General features: G+C 30.7%; 1 protein-coding gene across 5 annotated transcripts; it reads right to left on the bottom strand.

The window, feature by feature from the left end:
• Positions 1-1,402: 1,402 nt before the first annotated feature.
• On the bottom strand, positions 1,403-17,621 carry LOC123203394 (type IV inositol polyphosphate 5-phosphatase 3-like). Of its 5 annotated transcripts, none has more exons than XM_044619752.1 (12): positions 17,418-17,621; positions 8,513-8,550; positions 8,219-8,387; positions 7,998-8,057; positions 7,078-7,159; positions 6,828-6,932; positions 5,783-6,620; positions 4,735-4,919; positions 3,522-3,630; positions 2,479-2,621; positions 1,789-2,026; positions 1,403-1,685 (listed from the first exon to the last, which is right to left on the bottom strand). In XM_044619752.1, the coding sequence occupies exons 2-12, from the start codon at positions 8,546-8,548 to the stop codon at positions 1,644-1,646; spliced, it is 2,007 nt and encodes a 668-aa protein (XP_044475687.1). In that variant the 5' UTR covers positions 8,549-8,550; positions 17,418-17,621; the 3' UTR covers positions 1,403-1,643. The 5 variants fall into 5 exon arrangements, with proteins under 5 accessions (XP_044475687.1, XP_044475688.1, XP_044475689.1 ...); XM_044619753.1 differs by having other exon boundaries at positions 7,078-7,150; XM_044619754.1 differs by having other exon boundaries at positions 1,403-1,713; positions 17,418-17,620.
• Positions 17,622-19,691: the final 2,070 nt, after the last annotated feature.

Here is a 19,691-nt window from a genome sequence, read left to right as displayed (position 1 = left end):
GAATTGAAAATTAAAAAATTCTGCCTCCCAGATTTGTTTTCCTGGTAAATATTTTTATTCTTCTGATTTTATTTTTTTGTTTAGCCAATATTTTAGCTCCTTTCAACCTAACCGGACCATGGATGAACCAGAGACAAGCCACAAGTCCCGTCGTGGCTCAATTTGATTTTTAGCCAAAACAGTTTTTTTATATACAAAAGTCGTTGAAATCACCGGTTCACTGTTTGATTGATCCAGCTATAAACCTTGGTTAGTATATTTTTTTCTAAGATACTATTCATGTAAGATGTTATTATAATTAAAATTTTAATAAATATACAATTGTAACAAAATTAAGATTATTTTGATAACACTTAAGGTGGTAGTAATAAAATATTACCAAAATTTATTATCTGATAAGTCAAGTAAAATAATATTAGTATTTAAAAAGGCCAAAGGACTTATTCTCATCCAAAGATTATTTTTTTCTCAAGTTTTCACCTTTTAATTTTGAAAAACCCTTTTACCCACACATAAATAGTTAAAGTTAACTAAATCCATTAGTTTTAAAATTAATCTCTTTTTCCCCCCTTAAACCTTTAAAAATAACAGTTTCCCCCAAGTCAAAGTTTAAAAAACAATAGTTTCTCTCCTAGGGTTTACCCTTCAATCTTCAACCACTCCTCCAACAATCTCTCCCTCTAGATGTGTTCTCTCCCTCCTTCGGCTAATGATTCAAGGCAAAGAGACAAGGACTCTCGTCTTCTTGACTTGAATCACCAACCGGAGGAAGGAGAAACTGCCAGAGGGAGACAACCATCTGGAGAGAGAGATCATCGAAAATGACATTGGAAGAGTGCCCGAAAATTGAAGAGTAAACCTTAAAGGGGGAAGTGTTGTTTTTTAAACCTTGGTTTAAAAGAAAATTATTGTTTTTTAAAGTTTAGGGAGAAAAATGAGATACAATTTTATTTTATTTTTAATATTCTAGATAAAATGACTAATTTACCCTTAAAACTAACAGATTTAATATCTCATAAGTGGGTTAAAGAGTTTTTTAAAGTTAAAAAATGAAAAATTGATAGATGAGCAATCTTTGGGTGGGAATACGTCCTTTGGCCATTTAAAAAATAGATTACTTGTCCTTTGAGTAGCTTGAATCAAAAGCCCCACAATAAAATTGTATATACAATTTTATATATAAACAATAATATATCATCATATGAATAAATATTATTTTATTTTTAGTTTTTTATTATTTAATCACGTTATAATACGTCATTATTTGTACACAAAGTTAGCAGTACTTATATTAAAATTAGAGTAATAAAATCATGGTAGTCTGTCCAACAAGGCACACTAAGTATCACTTTCAAAGCATATTTTGTTTAAATGCGTGGGAATACGGCTCTGCTCTATCAGAAACATCAACCAAAGCATATTGCAATTACACCATCTCACAAAAGCAACAACCTGTCCTGTTTTAACAAGACTAGTTTCAACTTCAGTGCAATTACCAAAGGCTGCCTGGAAATGCTACCCAGTGAACTTTACAGACATTCATTTACAGACATCAACTCTAAATGTAAGGAACACAACAGCTACTATACATCCACACAACATCTGCAATATACATATATCTTAACCGAATAAATGAAAAAAAATCAAATGAATCCATCGCTAAGCTCATCCAAATCCAACGCCTCCTGCAAGTTCTGCCATTGGTTAATCTACCTGCAGCAGAATGGATACATAATAAACATAATATGTAAAAGGGACCTGGTTGAAGTTGGCTGAAGTTTCACTCACCAGATCTAGTCTCAAGTTGCTCAATCCAACATCAATGCCCACCAGGTCGGCTATGACTTCCTCATTTTCAATTTCAGCATCCGTGATTGTCAGAGCACGTTGTAGCTTCTTGTGGGAAAATTCTTCAACCTCTGCCATATATGTGGCGGTCACAGGACGATGATCAGATAATTTAAGTTCAGCCCTTTTGTATTTCAGTAGCCTCATTCCCTTACCATAGGAAAGAATGCGGTCGCACCTAAAATGATGAAAGCAAATCACAGTAAGTTTTGAAAAGAAACTAATCATAAAAATAATCGACTTATCATCTTGAACAGAACAATAAGGTATGATTAGTATCTTAATAATGAATGAGTTAAGACTGGCCTAAACAGTATCTTATAACCTATAGTGTGCAACAGTTTTAGATTTGGTCAGAAGAATCAAATTTCTCCAAATCCCGAACAAGATTCTTGGGGAAAGTCTCAAGAGTAAACATCGTTCTAAAGCAATATGAATGTCAAATCATAGAAGGCATTAAAGATAAACTATATTAGATACATGATTGAATTTCATACTACTATTTGTTAAAAAGACTATTCTCATTTCACAAATGATGCATTAAGAGAAGATAAGTAAGCAAACACAAAAATGGAAATGGGCAAAAGGGGAAGGGACCCCTTGGAGTACATAAGATCTGCAAAAGCTTACCAAGCAGGAGTCCGCCTCCCAGCCTTTGGATCCTCTCCGTAGTACTTTCCTGAGCTTAATTCGTATTTATATGTTGGTGGAAAATTTAAAGTCCCCTCATACCATCCATCAAATGGATGACCTCTCCTCAGTTCTCGTATAAGCTGTCAATAAAAAAGTACCATTTATATTAATGCAACATCAAATATACCTAAATGCACCAAAGATGGTTGGCTATGGAATTTATCTTTTAAAACAAAAACCAAATTTTAATTCTGCTGTGTGTGCTACATTTACAAAAGTAATTATGTTAAGGGAGTAAGAGATTAAGACATACACACGCACGCGCGTACACATACACAATGTCTTCAGGTCTAAGAATTCTTTATGAATAAAGGAGTTATGGTCAAATGATTCCAAAATAATCAAACATGTAGACTGCGGAATTAACCAATAACCTTCTTTTGCGTCTATAAATGATGACAACCCACATAAAACAATTTCATCACATATCAACAAATACAAAAAAAATTTCCTGCATGTGATTCCGCAAAATATAGAAAAAGAATATACAATCAGAATCTTATAGTTCACAGAAGAAGAATAGAAGAAAAAGCTTATGCGATAAGAGGTTCCTCTATGCATCATGAGACTGGATGCCTTACTGCTCTTTGGAATAGCAAGAAAGCAAGAAACCAACTCAAGGTAATTATGAACTGTGTAATTTATTTTCACCAAGGCCAGAAAAAAAATTTAAAAAGAATAGCAGAAAAGAGATGCAAGTGAAACTCCTATGAAACTTGTAAAAATATACGCACAAATCCAAACCATTTGGTATCAACTAGGCCATTCTTTAGATCTCCTAAGAGTTGACAAAGACTAGAAGATTCCACAGCAATTTGATCAAGAATCATCGAGGGGGACTTACATGGTTACCAATATACACCAATAGAAAGTTTATAATATGATAAACAATTATGAGACTTTTCCACTTTACAGTGAATGTCTGAACTGATGTGACAATATTTCCAGTAATTCCAACTAACAGAATGTTACCAAGCTACCTGGTCTTTCTCCATCAGCTTTGACCAATCCTTCTTGGAGATAAGTTCTCTTGTTTTCTCATATGGCAAATTGATGCGATAATTCAGGTCACCCAGCCAAATTATTCTTCTGCAAAAGAAATAGATTTATTTTGTAAACATTTTTCTCTTTCTCGAGATGAAGATTTAATCCCAAAACAAAGAGCAAAGTCAAGTTGACAAGGGAAAAATAAATGTTCCATAACAAAGATGTGAGAATGATAAATTAGCAAGAAATCCAAAAGTAATGCTACTGTAAGTGGTCTTCAATATAAGTAGGAATTGTTTGTAATCTATCTTGACAAATGAAAATGTAGTATTACATTAAAGGCATAACCACCTTCAGAAGGAAAGGAAAATCCAAACAAATGAGAAGATTAATATGGTGCACTCAAGTTCAATTGGCTGGAAATCAACAGAGTATGACACCATTTATAAAGCATTTCAGTCTTCTATAAAATATTAAACCAAAACTTATGACGTAACATAGCAGTGGAAGCCCATACTCATGCAGGGGAGATTAACGAATGGACTAGAAGGAAATGGCCTTGGACATAGCATTGCCACCTAAAGTACATCATGCTTCAACGTAATATATCTAAAGTGTACATTAACTAAATAATGATCAATATGATACATATTATCAATATTTTGGTTTACAATTTACCAACAACTTATTCAAAATCAGGGAATAAGTAGTAATGACATTACATTAATGTTTGACATATTTCTATCATTTTGAAGCTTTTCGCTAAATAGATAAGAATATCTAAGAGCATATTTCAGCAAATTTTCCAACTCTGATGCCTAGTCTTTTTTTTTTTTTTTCTAATTCTTCTATTTGTAAAGATTCAATTGTAAACATGTGTCTCTAAGACTGTAAACTTGTTTCTAAAATTAGCATCATTTTGGAATATCACATAAGATGTGGGAAGGCAAATTCTACAACAAATATTTATTTAAACTCCTGATATTTATATTTGCACGGTGGGTCACTAAAATGTCAAAAAATAGACCTATTTATACTTTTGATGCTTATATATACTGATGATTGTATTGGACATGCAGATATAAATTGACTTAAGTCTCACAAATCTAAAAAAATACAGAGTGAAGGAGATGACAGAACTTGATGAAAGCACAATACAGTGAAGAGAAGCCAATTGAAAACATAATGTGATGCCAATATACTCACTCATGATCGTAGATGCATTTGGGAAGTCCAATTTCAGATTGAGAATAGAAGCGAGTTCTTCGAAGTATTTCATATACATCTGCATTTCTTTTCTGTTCATCTCCCTCTTTTTCACCTGATGTTAGATGAGCACATATAAAACAAAATAGTGTCTGATATATGGACATGCTGACAGATATTGACCCCTGGAAAATTGAAATCATGTCATTCTTTCTGAAAGATAAATTTTTTCATTTAAAAGAAACTCAAAAGGAAATCAAACATCTCAAATTAAAATTTAATGAATTCCTGCATTATTTTACAACAAAGATGAAGAATAATAGATTTTAAGCCATTGGAAGCAGATGCCACCATATATTTGTATGTGAAGAAGCACCAATAATAAGCAAATTATCTCTCATACAACAATGTGTGAGATTAATAAAATACTAACTTCTATGAACTTAACCACTAAAATTCAAATTAGATATAGTCTTTTATTGAAGAAAATTCAATAATTTTAGCTCCCATTTTTGCAAAAGTCACCTACACAGAATACCTACAAAAGTACTTGGGCCGACTTCTATGAACACTGAGTTGTTTCAAACACATATCCTGTCTGGCCTTTATATGGGATATGAATTTTTAATCTTGAGCATCAGAGAGTTTGTATGATATGTGAGTCTCAAGAAACTCATGAACATTTATATAGTCAGCCACAACCTAATTAAGCACAGTGAAATAATTATATTCTGACAATTCCAGGTTGACAGAATAGTAATCAGATTTTTTTTTTTTTTTACCAGAAAGCGGGAAAACCTACCCAACTTCGCTGGACAAGAAAACCCCGGGTGTCAAGTAATTCAAGGTTTTGTTTTGTTATTGCACCTCACTATTCGGTCATAAATTAATCAGTTCAAGTTTTTCACATAAGAGAAAAATCATGCTAGTTAAACCCTAGCCCTTCACAACGGGGTCCTTAAGCTAAACCACTTAAGCTAACCCCTAGGGTCTAGCAATCAGATAATTATTTACAAAAAGTGATGTAACAGTAGAATAAGAATGATACCTTGTTACCAATGTAGCCCATTACACCAACACCAACTGTTGACACCCTCACATTTTGAATATGCCTACGCAAGCTCCTACGCACCCATACTGTGATAAAAATCCCAACCATCTGCTTACTGACTATCCTTACATATGAAGACCTTCTTTTTCGCTTCATGAGGCTTTCCAGGTCAATTTCAGCAAGCAAAGCTATCCCTGATGACCTGTCATTCATGACCGACTTGAAAGAACTATATGCCCTCAAAGATTTGGCTGTTTTGAAAGATTTTATAGATTTGAAGGAATTTGGTCTCTCTAAAACATTTTGATTTACCAAATTTAGTGGAGGTTCTGGCCAGCACAAGCCAATCCTTTCTGACCCACTAAGCATTTTAGTTAACCTGTGCTTGTTTTGCACTGACAGAGCTTCTACATTTCCTTCACTATCTTCTGTTCGCAAACAATTTAACCTGTCTAACTTTTTTGGAGAAGAAAATTGCTTCTGTATATCTTGTCCTACAGGCATGTCTACTTTAGCACCAAGCATAGAGTATGAAGCTGCCATGTCCGGTTCCTCCTTGACTTCATCAAAACTTTTGGTTTCTTCATCCAATGGATAAACTTCCTCACCGACATCACTATCGCTTTCAAGCAATACTTCCTCTTCTATGTCTGGGATATCATCAGCAGGCTTGAACTTGGATGGAGAAGGAGGATCACTGAAAGATTTAAGCTTGGAAGAGGCAGGCCTTATTCTACTTAATGTGTCACGAATAACGTTTTCCCACTTTTGAACAGGACGGCTGTCTTCAGCACCAAATATATTCCCAGCATTTAATGGTACAATCTCCTGAAGACTATAGACATAGACCATATATAATATTCAAAACTTAGCCCACTTCAACATGTAAAACGGGTTAGAAGAATATATAACAGAAATCATCTTAGACAGCGTGTTAAATTTATAATGCTATTAATTAAAATAGTATGGCAGTGTATAATTTATGTGTAAATTCAGCCACCAGAGGAAGTTCAGAACACATGTCAAAGAAACAAATGCTTACCCAAGCACATAGATGTCAGCAGGGTCATTGATATCTACCCAATCATCAATATCAAGGTCATCTGTTGGAATATTGCCTCCAACATTCCATGTACCCACGCATATTCTAGGAAGGAAAAGTAATTGAAAATCAAACACAGGCTAAAGGTTTGATTGATAGTAGTTGTAGATTAGCGCATTCGGCAGTGGCCAAATGTCGCATCCATTATCTGGTTTTGCTATGGCAAATCATTAAGGGAGGAGCATCATACCTGAGTTCCTTTGTATTTATATATTGTGCCCTGAAAGTTTCTGACTTTCGTCTTCTTAACCTTGGAAAAGGATCTGAAGTCCCTAAAATTCACACTACATATGAGTAGAAAAATGAAGCAAATAGTACATGTTAACTTCTCATTCTGTTTATTTAGACTTAAGCGTAAACTTTGGATTGGCAAAAATCATTTGTAGCCTTAATTAAGAATGAGGAAGAATTAACAAAATTTTGACAAAAGGGAAATGGTGACATAATGTAAACCGCTTGGATTGGTTATAACAGTCATAAATTTCATAACCTTTGAAGAAAAAGTCAGTTCTAAAAATCATAGTCTGGTGAAAAATTAAATTGAAATGTATTTTCAAGCTCAGTCATATTATTCTTTTCTTTTTTTACTTTTGTCAACAGACTGAGTCTTGCCTAATGCTACAGGATGTTTCCATTTCCATGAGGTAGCTCTAATTATCTTTCCAAATGTACGACATCCGAGTATCTCCAATTTTAAGCATGAAATTATAAAGAAAAACAGAAAGACTATAATAGCCAATCACCAAAAAAAGGCAGCTAGAATACTTTATTTAATTCCTCCACTAGCTAAATAATATATATATATATATATATATATAGAGAGAGAGAGAGAGAGAGAGATGCTTAAGTACCTAACTTTAGTGACTCATTCAACAAAGTATTAGTCAAGTGAACTCCTAGTTAATCATTAACAAAATACGCAAACCATATGTAGACTTCAAGACGGCCGGCAATAGACAAAGGCAGGGCTATGTTATCCACAATTCATAATTCAGTGAATATAATCTTCTTTTTTTATCCTTTCCTGCTCTCAAGTAACCCAGAAATTCCCACAACTTTCTTAGATAACTCAAGTATCCGAAATTTTCAACAGTGCACCATAAAATTTACCATTAGGGTCAACTTCGGCATCCTCCTCTTTGTTAACTCTGAGCCTTGATTGCCCAATTTCTGCAAAATCCACTTCACATTTAGCCACAAACCCAAAAGGGAATCCATAAAACTCAAACAAAGCACTTCAAGAAAATAAATAGCGCAACCCATAAAAATTCAAACTTTTGGCAAATTACAAACATAAACAAAATAAAACCAAGTGGGGTTAAAACTCTAACCTTCAGTGTTGGAATCAGCATCAAGATAGTCGTCTTCTTCGTCGGTGTCAGCACTGTAATCAGAGTCTTTAGCGGTGATGTTGAACCACTTACGCAGGACAACTCGAGGCCAAAAGAGCTGCAGGCACGAGCAATAATCCAAACAACAACAGAGTTCAGCCCAACTTCTCTGCAAAGTCTCTCTCAGTAATCCGAAATATTAAAAAAAAAAAAAAACTAAAAGTAAACTGAAAAAGAAGTGTAAAAAGCATTAAAAAGCATGAAAAGAAAGAGAGAGATTGAGAAAGTAAATACCTCTGGCTGGGGCTTTGAGCTGTGTTTAGGCTTCATGGCTGCAGAAGACAGTAAGAGCAGAGAGATTCGTGTAATGAAGAAGATGAAGACAATGAATGAAAATGAAAACGAAGAGAAAGCAGTTGAAACTTACTAATGTGAAGAAGAAGAAGAAGAAGAAGAAATAACTAACCGTGTCCTCGAAAATAACGGCTCCTGTGTAATTTATATTTATATCGATTTTTTTTAATAATATAAAATAACTTATATTATTAAAAATTACAATTAAAATTTATTAAAATTATATTTATATTTATGTATAAAATTTCCTTATATGTGACGAAAAATATTATAAAGATAATTATCAGGGAAAGATGATTATGTTAAATTCTCAATAGTTTGAAGTAATATTATTTATAAATATTGTTCAAATTGACTATAATTCGAAACCAAAATATTATTGACCAAGACTTGGGATACTTCATCAAACGGCTGACTTGTGATCCTGATGGAATGGACGGCCCAAGTGGCATATCGTTTAGACCAACTTTAAAAGCTTTTCATTTTATTATCATTTTCTGAAAAACAGAAATCTAAAAATAAAAATTTGTTATTCATATTACCTATAATACTTTGTTAATTACTTGATAAAAAAAATGCCCCGCATCCGAAACGATAAAGATATTGAAAACTATAGAAATTACAGTTGATTTAATATAAATTAAATTGAACTAATCTTACAATCAATTCGAACTCAGATTTAATCTATAATGTCAAATTCAAATTGATGTGTAATATCAAGACAAGTCAATAGAGTAAACTATATTATTGATTAGATAAATTATATCATAAAAAAATAAATTGATATCAATCAAAATTATCGAATGAAAACTTTAATTTAATATCAGTATATTCAAACCAAGTTTTGAATACGGGGCACACGAATTTCCCTTCTTTTTTTTTTTAAGAGTACTTTCTAAAAGTGGCTGTCAAGTCTATTGTTTTGTAATTTATATTATTTCAATGACAAGAAATCATTCTTTAGACAGAAAAAGAAGGCGCCCCACTCTGGCTGATTAATTAGTAATTATTGACAACATCTGCAAATAATTGTGATTTGGGGGCATAATCAACTACATGAATGCAATTCACTCTGCATTAGGGACTAAACAAAAGTTAAAATCTAATTAGTGAATTTAACAAAGTGATTCCAAAATCTTGTGATGAAAAGAAAAAAATAGAGATATGGGAAGTTAGATAATATTAATTATATCTTAAATAATTATTTATTTGTCACATGAATAATAATATAACAAGTTATGTGACAATTTTAATTACAAGAAAAATAGTTGGATATGAACACTATGAATAATATTAAAAAATGTCACAAAAGCTAAATTAGTGTAAAAAATGTCAAATTTTAGCTCAAGCTTAAAATAGCACCTCTGTTAGTTTAAAAACCTAAATACTTATTCATTAATTAATTTTTGTTGAAATTTTTTGTTTGAAATAAAAGTAAAATAGTTATTTTGCCACTAAATTCTAAAACCCTACAAAACTATATTATGTTACTTTTATAGTTTAGAAAATTAACAATTTTTTTAAATTAAATTTTAAAAATTACCATTTCTCTCGTAGGGTTTGAAAATTTTTTCCAACTAATAAATTCAATGAATCGTCGGTGGTCAAGACAATAGGAGGATGGTGTTTGAATAATAAAGTGTTGTCCATCGTTCAAACACCGAAAAACAACACTTTGTCTCATATTTAGATTGACAACAGTACTAGATGATGAAACGTTGTCGATCTAGACAATGGAGAGTGGAGAACGTCGTCCAAATCGATAATATTTCATCATCCAAAAGCATTGTCGATCTAGAGATGATGCTTCATTTGGATAACAAAATGTCATCCTTTAGTGTCTAAACAATGAAATATTGTCCTTTGACGTCTAGAGGAACAATGTTTCGTCGTCCTTTTGTCATTCTGACCACCAATGACTCATTAAATTTATTAGTTGAAAAAGATTTTCAAACTTTATAAAGAAATGATAAATTTTTAAAACTTAATTTTATAGAGAAATTGTTAGTTTTTCATATTATAAAGAAAAAATGATACAATTTTTTAGGATTAGAACTTAATAATGAAATGATGATTTTATTTTTATTTTTAATATTTTTAATTAAAATTAATTTATAAAATGAATATTTAAATCTTTAAAATATTATAAATATTATTTTGAAAAATGAAAAGGACTATTTCCCACCCAAATTTTAGCCAAATTTCAAAGTTACACCCACAGGAGATGAAAAGTCAAAACTCCCACCCATGACCAAACAATCGTCCAAATTTTCAATTAGAGATAGGGGTAAAATCATTATATTACTTATAAACTTTAAAACTTTAAAAATTTATCATTCCTCCCTCTGAGTTTTAAAAATTAACACTTCAACTCATCTTCCAAGTTTGTAAAGTTCAGATTCCACCCTTAGGGTTTGTTTCCTTCTCCGGCCACCACCAACGACCAACGCTTTCCACTGATCTCCCTTTTTTGGCTATAAAGGACGAACCTTCATTGCCCAGATCTAGACGACGAAATGTCATCTAGATCTGAAAGAACATGCAAACAACAACGCTTCGTAGTCACGTCTAGACGATGCGACAAGTGACAAAGGGCAACAAAGCGTTGTCCTTCGTCATCTTCTCTCTTCATCGCATCATACGACGAGGAGATGAAGATCTCTTCATCGCACTACTGTCGTTGCACCAGAAGAAGGAGGAGATTGAAGATGATGTAGAAGACAACGCCGAAAGATGAAGTTAAAGAGTGGGGGTGAAACTGTTGTTTTTTAAACTTATGAAAGGTGCTTGAGTTTTAAAAAATATGAAAAACCTAAGTTTGGGGGTGAAAATGTTACTTTTCAAAGTTTAAAAACTTTAGGTAAAAATGAAATATTAATTTCTAATATATTGGGAGAGTGAAAAATAATAAACTTTATAACTTTAATATAAACAGTAAAATAATTATTTTACCCTTTTCTTTAACAGAAAAATTTAACAAAAGTTTGATCATAGGTGAAAGTTTGCGTGTTGCATCTTTTATAGATATAAGTTTGAGATTGAGCTAAAAATTGAGTGGAACATAATCCTTTTCCCTATTTTGAAATTGAACTACCACAGGGGCCAAAACATAGTCCTTTTAAAGGACGTGCCGTTAGTCTCAGACAAGCGAATGTCAGAAGGCTCCTAAATGAAGCCCCGCTGATTCTAGCAGTAGGAGTCAAAATCAACCCATGTGTCAGAGAGACAGCAATGCCCAACTTAGGATTCCATGTTTATAAAATTCAACATTTCTGTCTATTTCTATAATAGTTAATAAGAATATGACCATATCCACAGGTTTTAATTATTAAGACTTTCAACACAAAAAATGTCATTATGATTCATGAAAAATTGACCCACCATCCCCACGAATGCGACAAACCTTTCAAGAGCTGATTTGATTATTATTGATTTGAGTTAACCTCGAATCTAAGTGTCTTCAATTCAACCTTTATGCTGAACCTGAGTTTATTGCTACCAGTTTAATAAATTTACAAATTTAAATATAATATGAATAAATTTTTAAAAATTTATAACCTTATATTTAAATTCCTAAAATATTTTTTTTCTAACCTTAAAGATAAAAATAATTAACAAATATATAAATTATATAATTTAAATAAATTTTTTGAATTAAACTTAAGTTAGTTATTCATATCCTAAGCTCGAGCAAAAAACTTTCTAATTTAACAAATTTGAGTTTAAGCTTTATTTTTATGCAATTTAATTAAATTCAAGTCAAACGATATTCTAATCGGTTCGATTGCAATTCTAGCATCAACCAGCCATCACTTTCAAACTTTTATTTCTATTTTTTTTCTATTTTCATAAACGACACATCTTTATTGTCATATAAACTCAATTTTGAAATTAACTTATTTTCTTTTTTCTCATTTTCAATACTCTTTTTTGTATGGAAAAATTATAAGCCTTAATCATAATTTTATTTTTAATAGCTTTATCAAAATATAGAAAGTTTATATCTTAAAATTAAACTTAGTATAATAATTGAAAAAAAAAAAAAGAACTCAAAACCCACCTAATAAATTCACATTAAAGTGATTAAATACAATTTTGCTTGACTAGGTAAAAAAGAAAATAAGTTTAACATAAAAATTTCTCATCGATTTAGATGAGCAGGGGCCAGGGAGGTGGGGCACTAAATAGACGGCTGTGATATGGGGAATCATGATTGGTTGATTTATCGCTATCACATGTGATGTACGTGCAGACTTTTGGTTCCATCCATGTCTGCCTTTTCACTATTGTTATATATACTAAATCTTATAATTGCCGTGTGGGACAAAAAGGACTGTGGAGATCGGATTGACACCCTAAATTACAGCTTGCAAGCGACATCGCAGAATTTAGAAAAACAGCCAAAAATTAAAACCCTTAATAAGAAAATTGCTTTCTTAGCCACCAACAAGGATGTCTCAAAACTAGTAACAGACATCACAAAAGTGCAAAAAAGGCTGTCTGAAATTGAAACCTTCTTTTTTTTTCTTTTTTTTTTTTGAGGAAAATAGTCGTAGGGTAGCGTATCCCAATCTATTGACCCCAAACGAGTTTTCTTTATTTAATGTTATTATATTATTTTTAACTATAAATATTATAAAAATAATATTATATATATAATTTTATACATAAATAATAATATATTATTATATAATTAAATAATTAAATATAATTAAAAATTAAAAATAAAATAATATTTAATTATATAATAATATATTATTATTTATATACAAAATTATGCATAAAAATTATAAATATAATTTTATTGATATTATAATGACACTTTAATACAAAAGCGGAATACATTCACTCACCCGATTGAAAACTTTCATTATTTAATTAATATATTTATACAAACTACAGTTGGATTTGTAACAAGTTCAATCATGTGGAGTGTAGAGCTATCAAACTTGAGTTTAAAAATGTTTGGTTTATTTGATTTGTGAGTCCCTGTAAATTTATTCGAAACAACAAAATTGATATTATTATGATTAATAAATATTAAAATTATATTATTTTAATTATAACTGAACTTAAACTTAGTTTGAGAGGAATTCACTAAATTTAAACTTAAATTAAATTAAATTTAAATAACTCTAAAACTCAAATTTAACGTAATTCAAATCTAACATTACTAGAAAGTAATTTGACAAAAAAAAAAGGATTGAATAGCACGACTGTTTAACTTTCTCTAACTTCAAATTTATTTAACCATGTTTTATCTTGTCATGACCCTTCTTATTTTTAAACTAACAAGCAACGACAACACTCCCAAAAGTAAATCACCGTCGTACAAATGTGAGAAAGACTCTGAAAAGTCAAGTCTTATCTTATCTTTCTTTTTGTAAAGGAAAATTGCTATTTTATTTATGCCAGCTATTGAAATCAGTATTTAAATAGTTGTATCATAATCTACCCCATGTCATCAAAAACGCGTTTTAATTTTCTTTCCTCCTATTTGTCGCAATTATTGTCCAGACTTGTTTAAGTTATTTAACATTATTATTTTATTTGTAATGATGTATAATCGTGAATGAGTTTTTTTTAAGGCTAAAAAACTTATTTCCACCACAGGTTTAATTTATTTTTAAATATATATTTATAAAATTTTAAAAATTTAAATATTTATTTATCTGATACATTTTATAATAGTATAAAATAAAATATTATTTAATAAAAAATTTAAAAAATTTAAAATTTATCTCATTTTTCCTCTTAGTTAAAAAATTAACATTTTATTCATTCAAAGTTTGAAAAAAAAAAAAATTTCCTCCCTAATTTTTTCTCCTTCTTCAACGATAATATTCCTTCCAAGCGACAACTAACCTTCACCAACTGTTTCTCCTATTAGATATCGATGTTTGACGATCGTCTCTGTGGTTGGACAAGAATGACGATGTCATTGTCCAAAGAAGAGACAAAAATGTTATCTTCGTCTCTTTAGGCCATGGAGACAATAGATCAATGTCAAACATCTATTATCTTCATGGTCGGATGAAGACAGTTCGTCTTCTTTCAATAACTTTGTTATGGTGGGAAGGCTAATGATGGGAGGAGAAGATGATAGAAAGGGCGATCATCAGTGGGAATGAATTTCGGGGTTAGAGAAAGAAAAAAAACTCTATAAAAAAAAATGAATTTTTTAAAACTTAATCATGTGAAAAATTATTAGTTTTCTAAATCAAGGAAAGAAAATTATATAAATTTTTGAGGTTTTAGAGTTTAATGATAAAATAACGATTTTATCTATATTTCTATCAAAAAATTTTAATATTAGTTAATTCATAGATAAATATTTAGATTTTTAAAACTCTATATATATTATTTTTGTATTAAACCTTGGGTAGCAAATAGTGATTTGGCATTTTTTTAAACGTTTTGGAGAAGATTTTATCCGTTTTATATAATTCTTTTAAAGGGAGAAGGACTATTTCCCACCCATCTTTTGATGCATTTTCAAATTGACACTCACGGCAGATGAAAATCCAGTTTTCTCACCCATGAGCTGTTAAAATGGATGATATCTGTTTGCATAAGGGTAAAATGTCCATTTTACCCTTGTTGGATGAAATGACCAAAATACCCCTTAATTTAATTTCTCAAAATTGATGTGAGGGTTTTACTATTCACCCCCCTTAGGTTTTAGAAACTAACATTTTCACCTTACCTAAAGTTTTTAAACTTTAAAAACTAACATTTTCACCCCCAAACCTAGGGTTTCCATATTTTTCAAAATACAGCCGCCCCCCATAACTTTCAAAACTAGCATTTCACCCCCATTCTTCAACCTCATCTCCCGACGTCTTCTTCGGCGTCGTCACCGGCCTCCTCCTTCTCTTGGTGCGACGGCGGTGGTGAGACGGCGGTGGTGTGACGAAGAGACGGAGATCTCTTCGTCGCACGATGCGACGAAGAGACCTCCTTTCGTCGCTCGTCGTCCAGATCTGGGATGTCTGCTTCGACGAAGGTCTCTTCTCTTCTCTCTTCGTGGCTCGTCGCATCTGGAAGACGCGACGACGAAGGACGACGAAGCGTCGTCCTTCGTCTGTTCTTCCAGATCTGGACGACACTTCATCGTCCAGATCTGGGCGATGAAGGGTCGTCCTTCGTCGTCCTTTGTAGTCGGAGATGGGAGATCGGTCAAATGCGTCGACCGTCGATGGTGGCCGAAGAAGGAGCAAACCCCAGGGGTGAAATTAAACTTTTCAAACTTTGAGGATATGTTAGTTATTAGTTTTTAAAACCTAGAGGGGGGAAACGGTAAAATTTAAAAGTTTTAAGGTTTTAAATAGCAAATGATGATTTTGCCCCTGTCCCTAACTGAAAAATTGGACGGCAGTTTGGTCACGGGTGGGAAAACTGGATTTTCATCTGCCGTGGGTGCCAATTTGAAAATGCATCAAAAGTTGGGTGGGAAATAGGCCTTCTCCCTCTTTTAAATAATTGTATCTAAGACCCGTTAATATAACTTTTCATTGAAGTTCAATCACATGGGCCTTTGAAAAACAAATGTTTAAATAATAATAAAATTAAATGTCCCAATACTTTTTACTGACTTTTTTGTATAAAGGAGTGATTAAGTAATATAATTATTAACTCTTTTTTTCCCTGTAATTTCAAATTATACGTCTAATTATATTCTATGAATAAAATAAAGTGGGTATTGGATGGGTTCGTTCTAGTGAACTTGTGGGCTAGTCAGTTTTTGTTATTTCAATGTTAGTTATTTTATAGAAAGTTTATGTTAGCAAACTATAGCTTATAATTTTTTAAAAAGTAAAGATAAATTAATATGAATGCCTTGTCACCGACCAAGGAAGCATCCTTATTATTTAATTTTGCTTTTACCCTAAGAAAATTGTTATTTATTTATCAGTAGGTATAGACACTTGACTACGCTTGCTATTTTTACTATCTTCATTCATTACCATATCTTTTATTTTTAGTAGTTAAAATAATAGTAAATTCATAATTATTTACCGTTTTAATTTAGTCAAAATTAATAATTATTTTTTACTGTATTAATCTTACTCCAGAAGCAATTTCGTTCATTTGGGGTATGTTTTCTTTTTTATATATTTCAATAGCAATTATTTACAAAATATAAAATTCATAATTAAAACTATGGCTTCGAATTTAAATTTAATTTAATTCAAACGAATTGAAAATAAATTAAATTTAAATAAATTTGAGAATTTTGAACTTTAAAATATTTAGCTCGTGAAACTCATAAATTAAAAATTTTGAAATAAAATAATATTATTTTAAATAATATATATTAAAATAATATTATTATAATAATATTATTATAATAATTAATTAGTAAAAAATTTGATTCAAATTTAAATTCAAACTTTAACTCTATGCAAATCATGCTCAACTTTAAGTTTAAGCTTGACTCAACTTAAATCTAGATTTATAATGTTAAATCCAAAAACAATTTTGATAATCTTTTTTGTATGATACAATTCAACCCTAATTCCGAGTTCTTCATGAAATCGTTATGACTGAAAAGAAAAAAAACGAAAAACAAACAAAACACAAAATTCACCAACTTAAACCGATTTTCAATTATTTTTTTAAGTCAATTCTGATTCTGAGCAACAGAAATCTCAAGAGAGAAAGTTCAGATTCGCAAAAGTGAAGTTCAGAAGTAGAATATTAAGCACCATCTCAACTCCAAATCCGATGTGAGATTCCATTTGAAAACATTTTTAATACGAAAACGAAGAGATCTTACCGATCAAACAAAAAGATCAAAACAATCAACGCAAAAGATGACAGATAATAAAAGAACCAGATGTACCTCACTGTGCAGTCGTCTGATTCTAAACGAAGCTTCTATTTGATTGTAAGTTGTCAATCTTCTCGGCGAGTCAGCGGCAAGCAAAGAAGTAAGAACGCGAGCTTTTTCTTAAGCCTTTTGGCTAATAACTATAGAGATCAATCAATAAGAAAGCGATACTTTGTAAATTGGATTTGTATGGTCAGAATTTGTTTGGATTTATTGAGTGCGAAGACACCTGTTGCTGTTGTTGTTGTTGTTGTTATATAGTGCAAGGAAAATGGCTAAAATTGATGAAGAAGGAAAAAAATTCATCTTTCTCGTCTCTGGTTTGTCAACACAGTTACACCACGTGTCGTGCTGCATTAATTACTAATTTCGAATTTTTCATGTTTTTTGAGTGTTTTTTCCAGGCGTAAGGTCTACATCCTTAACAAACCTTTGGTAAAAAGAGCAATTTGAAAAATTTATATACCGATCGACGGTTTAGGCAATTGTGATACACCCAAATGTTTTTTTATTAGCATTAAAGATAAAATTATTATTTTATTAATAATATTTAAATAATTAAAATTATATCTTATTTTTTATTTAAAAAATTAATAATTTTTCTTTAATATTAAAGTTTAAAAATTCAGTTTTTTCTTTTACGGTTTGATATCTTAGAAATCTAACTACTTTCTCTAGCCAACAATGGCACTCCTCTCCAACATTTCTCTCTCTATAGCACTTTCTCTTGATGGGGTTTCTTTCTTGAAGGACAAAACTTTTGTCTAAACGACAAAGATGTCATTTGAATGATATTTCGTCGTCTAAATAAGATAATATTTTGTCTCGTCTAGATGATGAAGGATGAAGTTTTGTTGTTTAGATTTGGATAACAAACGTTGTCTTTCATCATCGTTTATCATCCTTAGGAGAAGAGAGAGTGGAAATCGGTGGCCATTAGTAATCGGAGAGATGAAAAAAAAGAAAAGGATTTTGAGGGATGGGAGGGAAGTCACTTTTAAAAATTAAAATTTGAGGTGAAATATAATTTTTAAAATTGAGAAAAAAATAAAATTATATATTTTAAAATATTATTATTAAAAATAATATATTTACTTTTATATTTAATCACAATTCTAATAAAAGTAAAATTTGTTGAGGATATGAGTTTTTGAATTATTATAAATGAATTTTTTAAGAGCAGGCTAAAATTTGAGTGGGGATAGCTGGCAGCATACTTGTGCTGTCAAATCAATATTTTATGCACCAATTTTAACTATTTAATTAGCGACAACCAATTTTAACTATTTAATTAGGTTTACTTGTGCTATGAAGTTAATATTATATGACTCAACTTTAAGTATGATGTGTTAAAAATTATTTTATTTTTAATTTAAAATTATTTAATTGATATATTATTTAATTTTTTATTAAATAATTAAAATTAAGTAAATATATTTTTATTGATATTTTCTTTTGTATATAAATAACAAAATTTCTTTATAAGGATTAATTTAAAACTGACATAAAAATCGTATTTAGATGAATATAAATTGTGTTATGATTGATCACAACTCAACCGTTTTGTTAATGATGTTGTAATTTAACTTGCAAACTTATTTAGTGTTAATGATTAACTACGTAGTTATGATTGATAAAGAACGAATGCACTGTAAAAGAGATCTTTTATCAAGTTTACAAAGTCTCTGTTATAGTATTACATTGCACACATTTTTGGTCAATTAAATCAATAAAAATGAAGTCATATCAATCATTTAAACATTTTTTCCGTTTAGAAAATATTAAACTTTTTCACAATCAAAATATTCTAAAGAAAAATAATAATTTACAAAATTAGAAAAATAAAATAGAAACTATATTGTTAATAGACATTAAATAAATGCTGGCAGTAGCAGATTCAAAAAAAATACAAGAAAAAGACATAGTTGGATGACCAAACATGCAAGTTATTTGGTTTTTCTTATTGATAGAGTATATGAGCAACAGTTATCTCCGCTTAAGCATTGGGTAAGCCAAAAAAACGTAGTTAGAGAAAACAAGATCTCATTTAAACACTCATCGACACACCTCAACAACCAACCTCTTGTCATTTTCCGACAATAGCTATCTTGTCATTTTCTGACAATATTCATCTTGCTTTTTCCGACGACATTAACAATGATTTATTTTTCAATTAAGTAATATTCACTTACTTTATTAGTGTCTTGATTTAATCTTTTTTACAACTACTAGGAAATTTTTATTGTAGTTTAATTAGTAAAGAAATTTTGTGACTAACAAACCCTG

The sequence above is a fragment of the Mangifera indica genome, chromosome 19 (genome assembly GCF_011075055.1).
Source record: "Mangifera indica cultivar Alphonso chromosome 19, CATAS_Mindica_2.1, whole genome shotgun sequence".
In the NCBI taxonomy this organism is placed as follows: Eukaryota; Viridiplantae; Streptophyta; class Magnoliopsida; order Sapindales; family Anacardiaceae; genus Mangifera; species Mangifera indica.
This window is presented reverse-complemented; position numbering and strand designations above follow the sequence as displayed.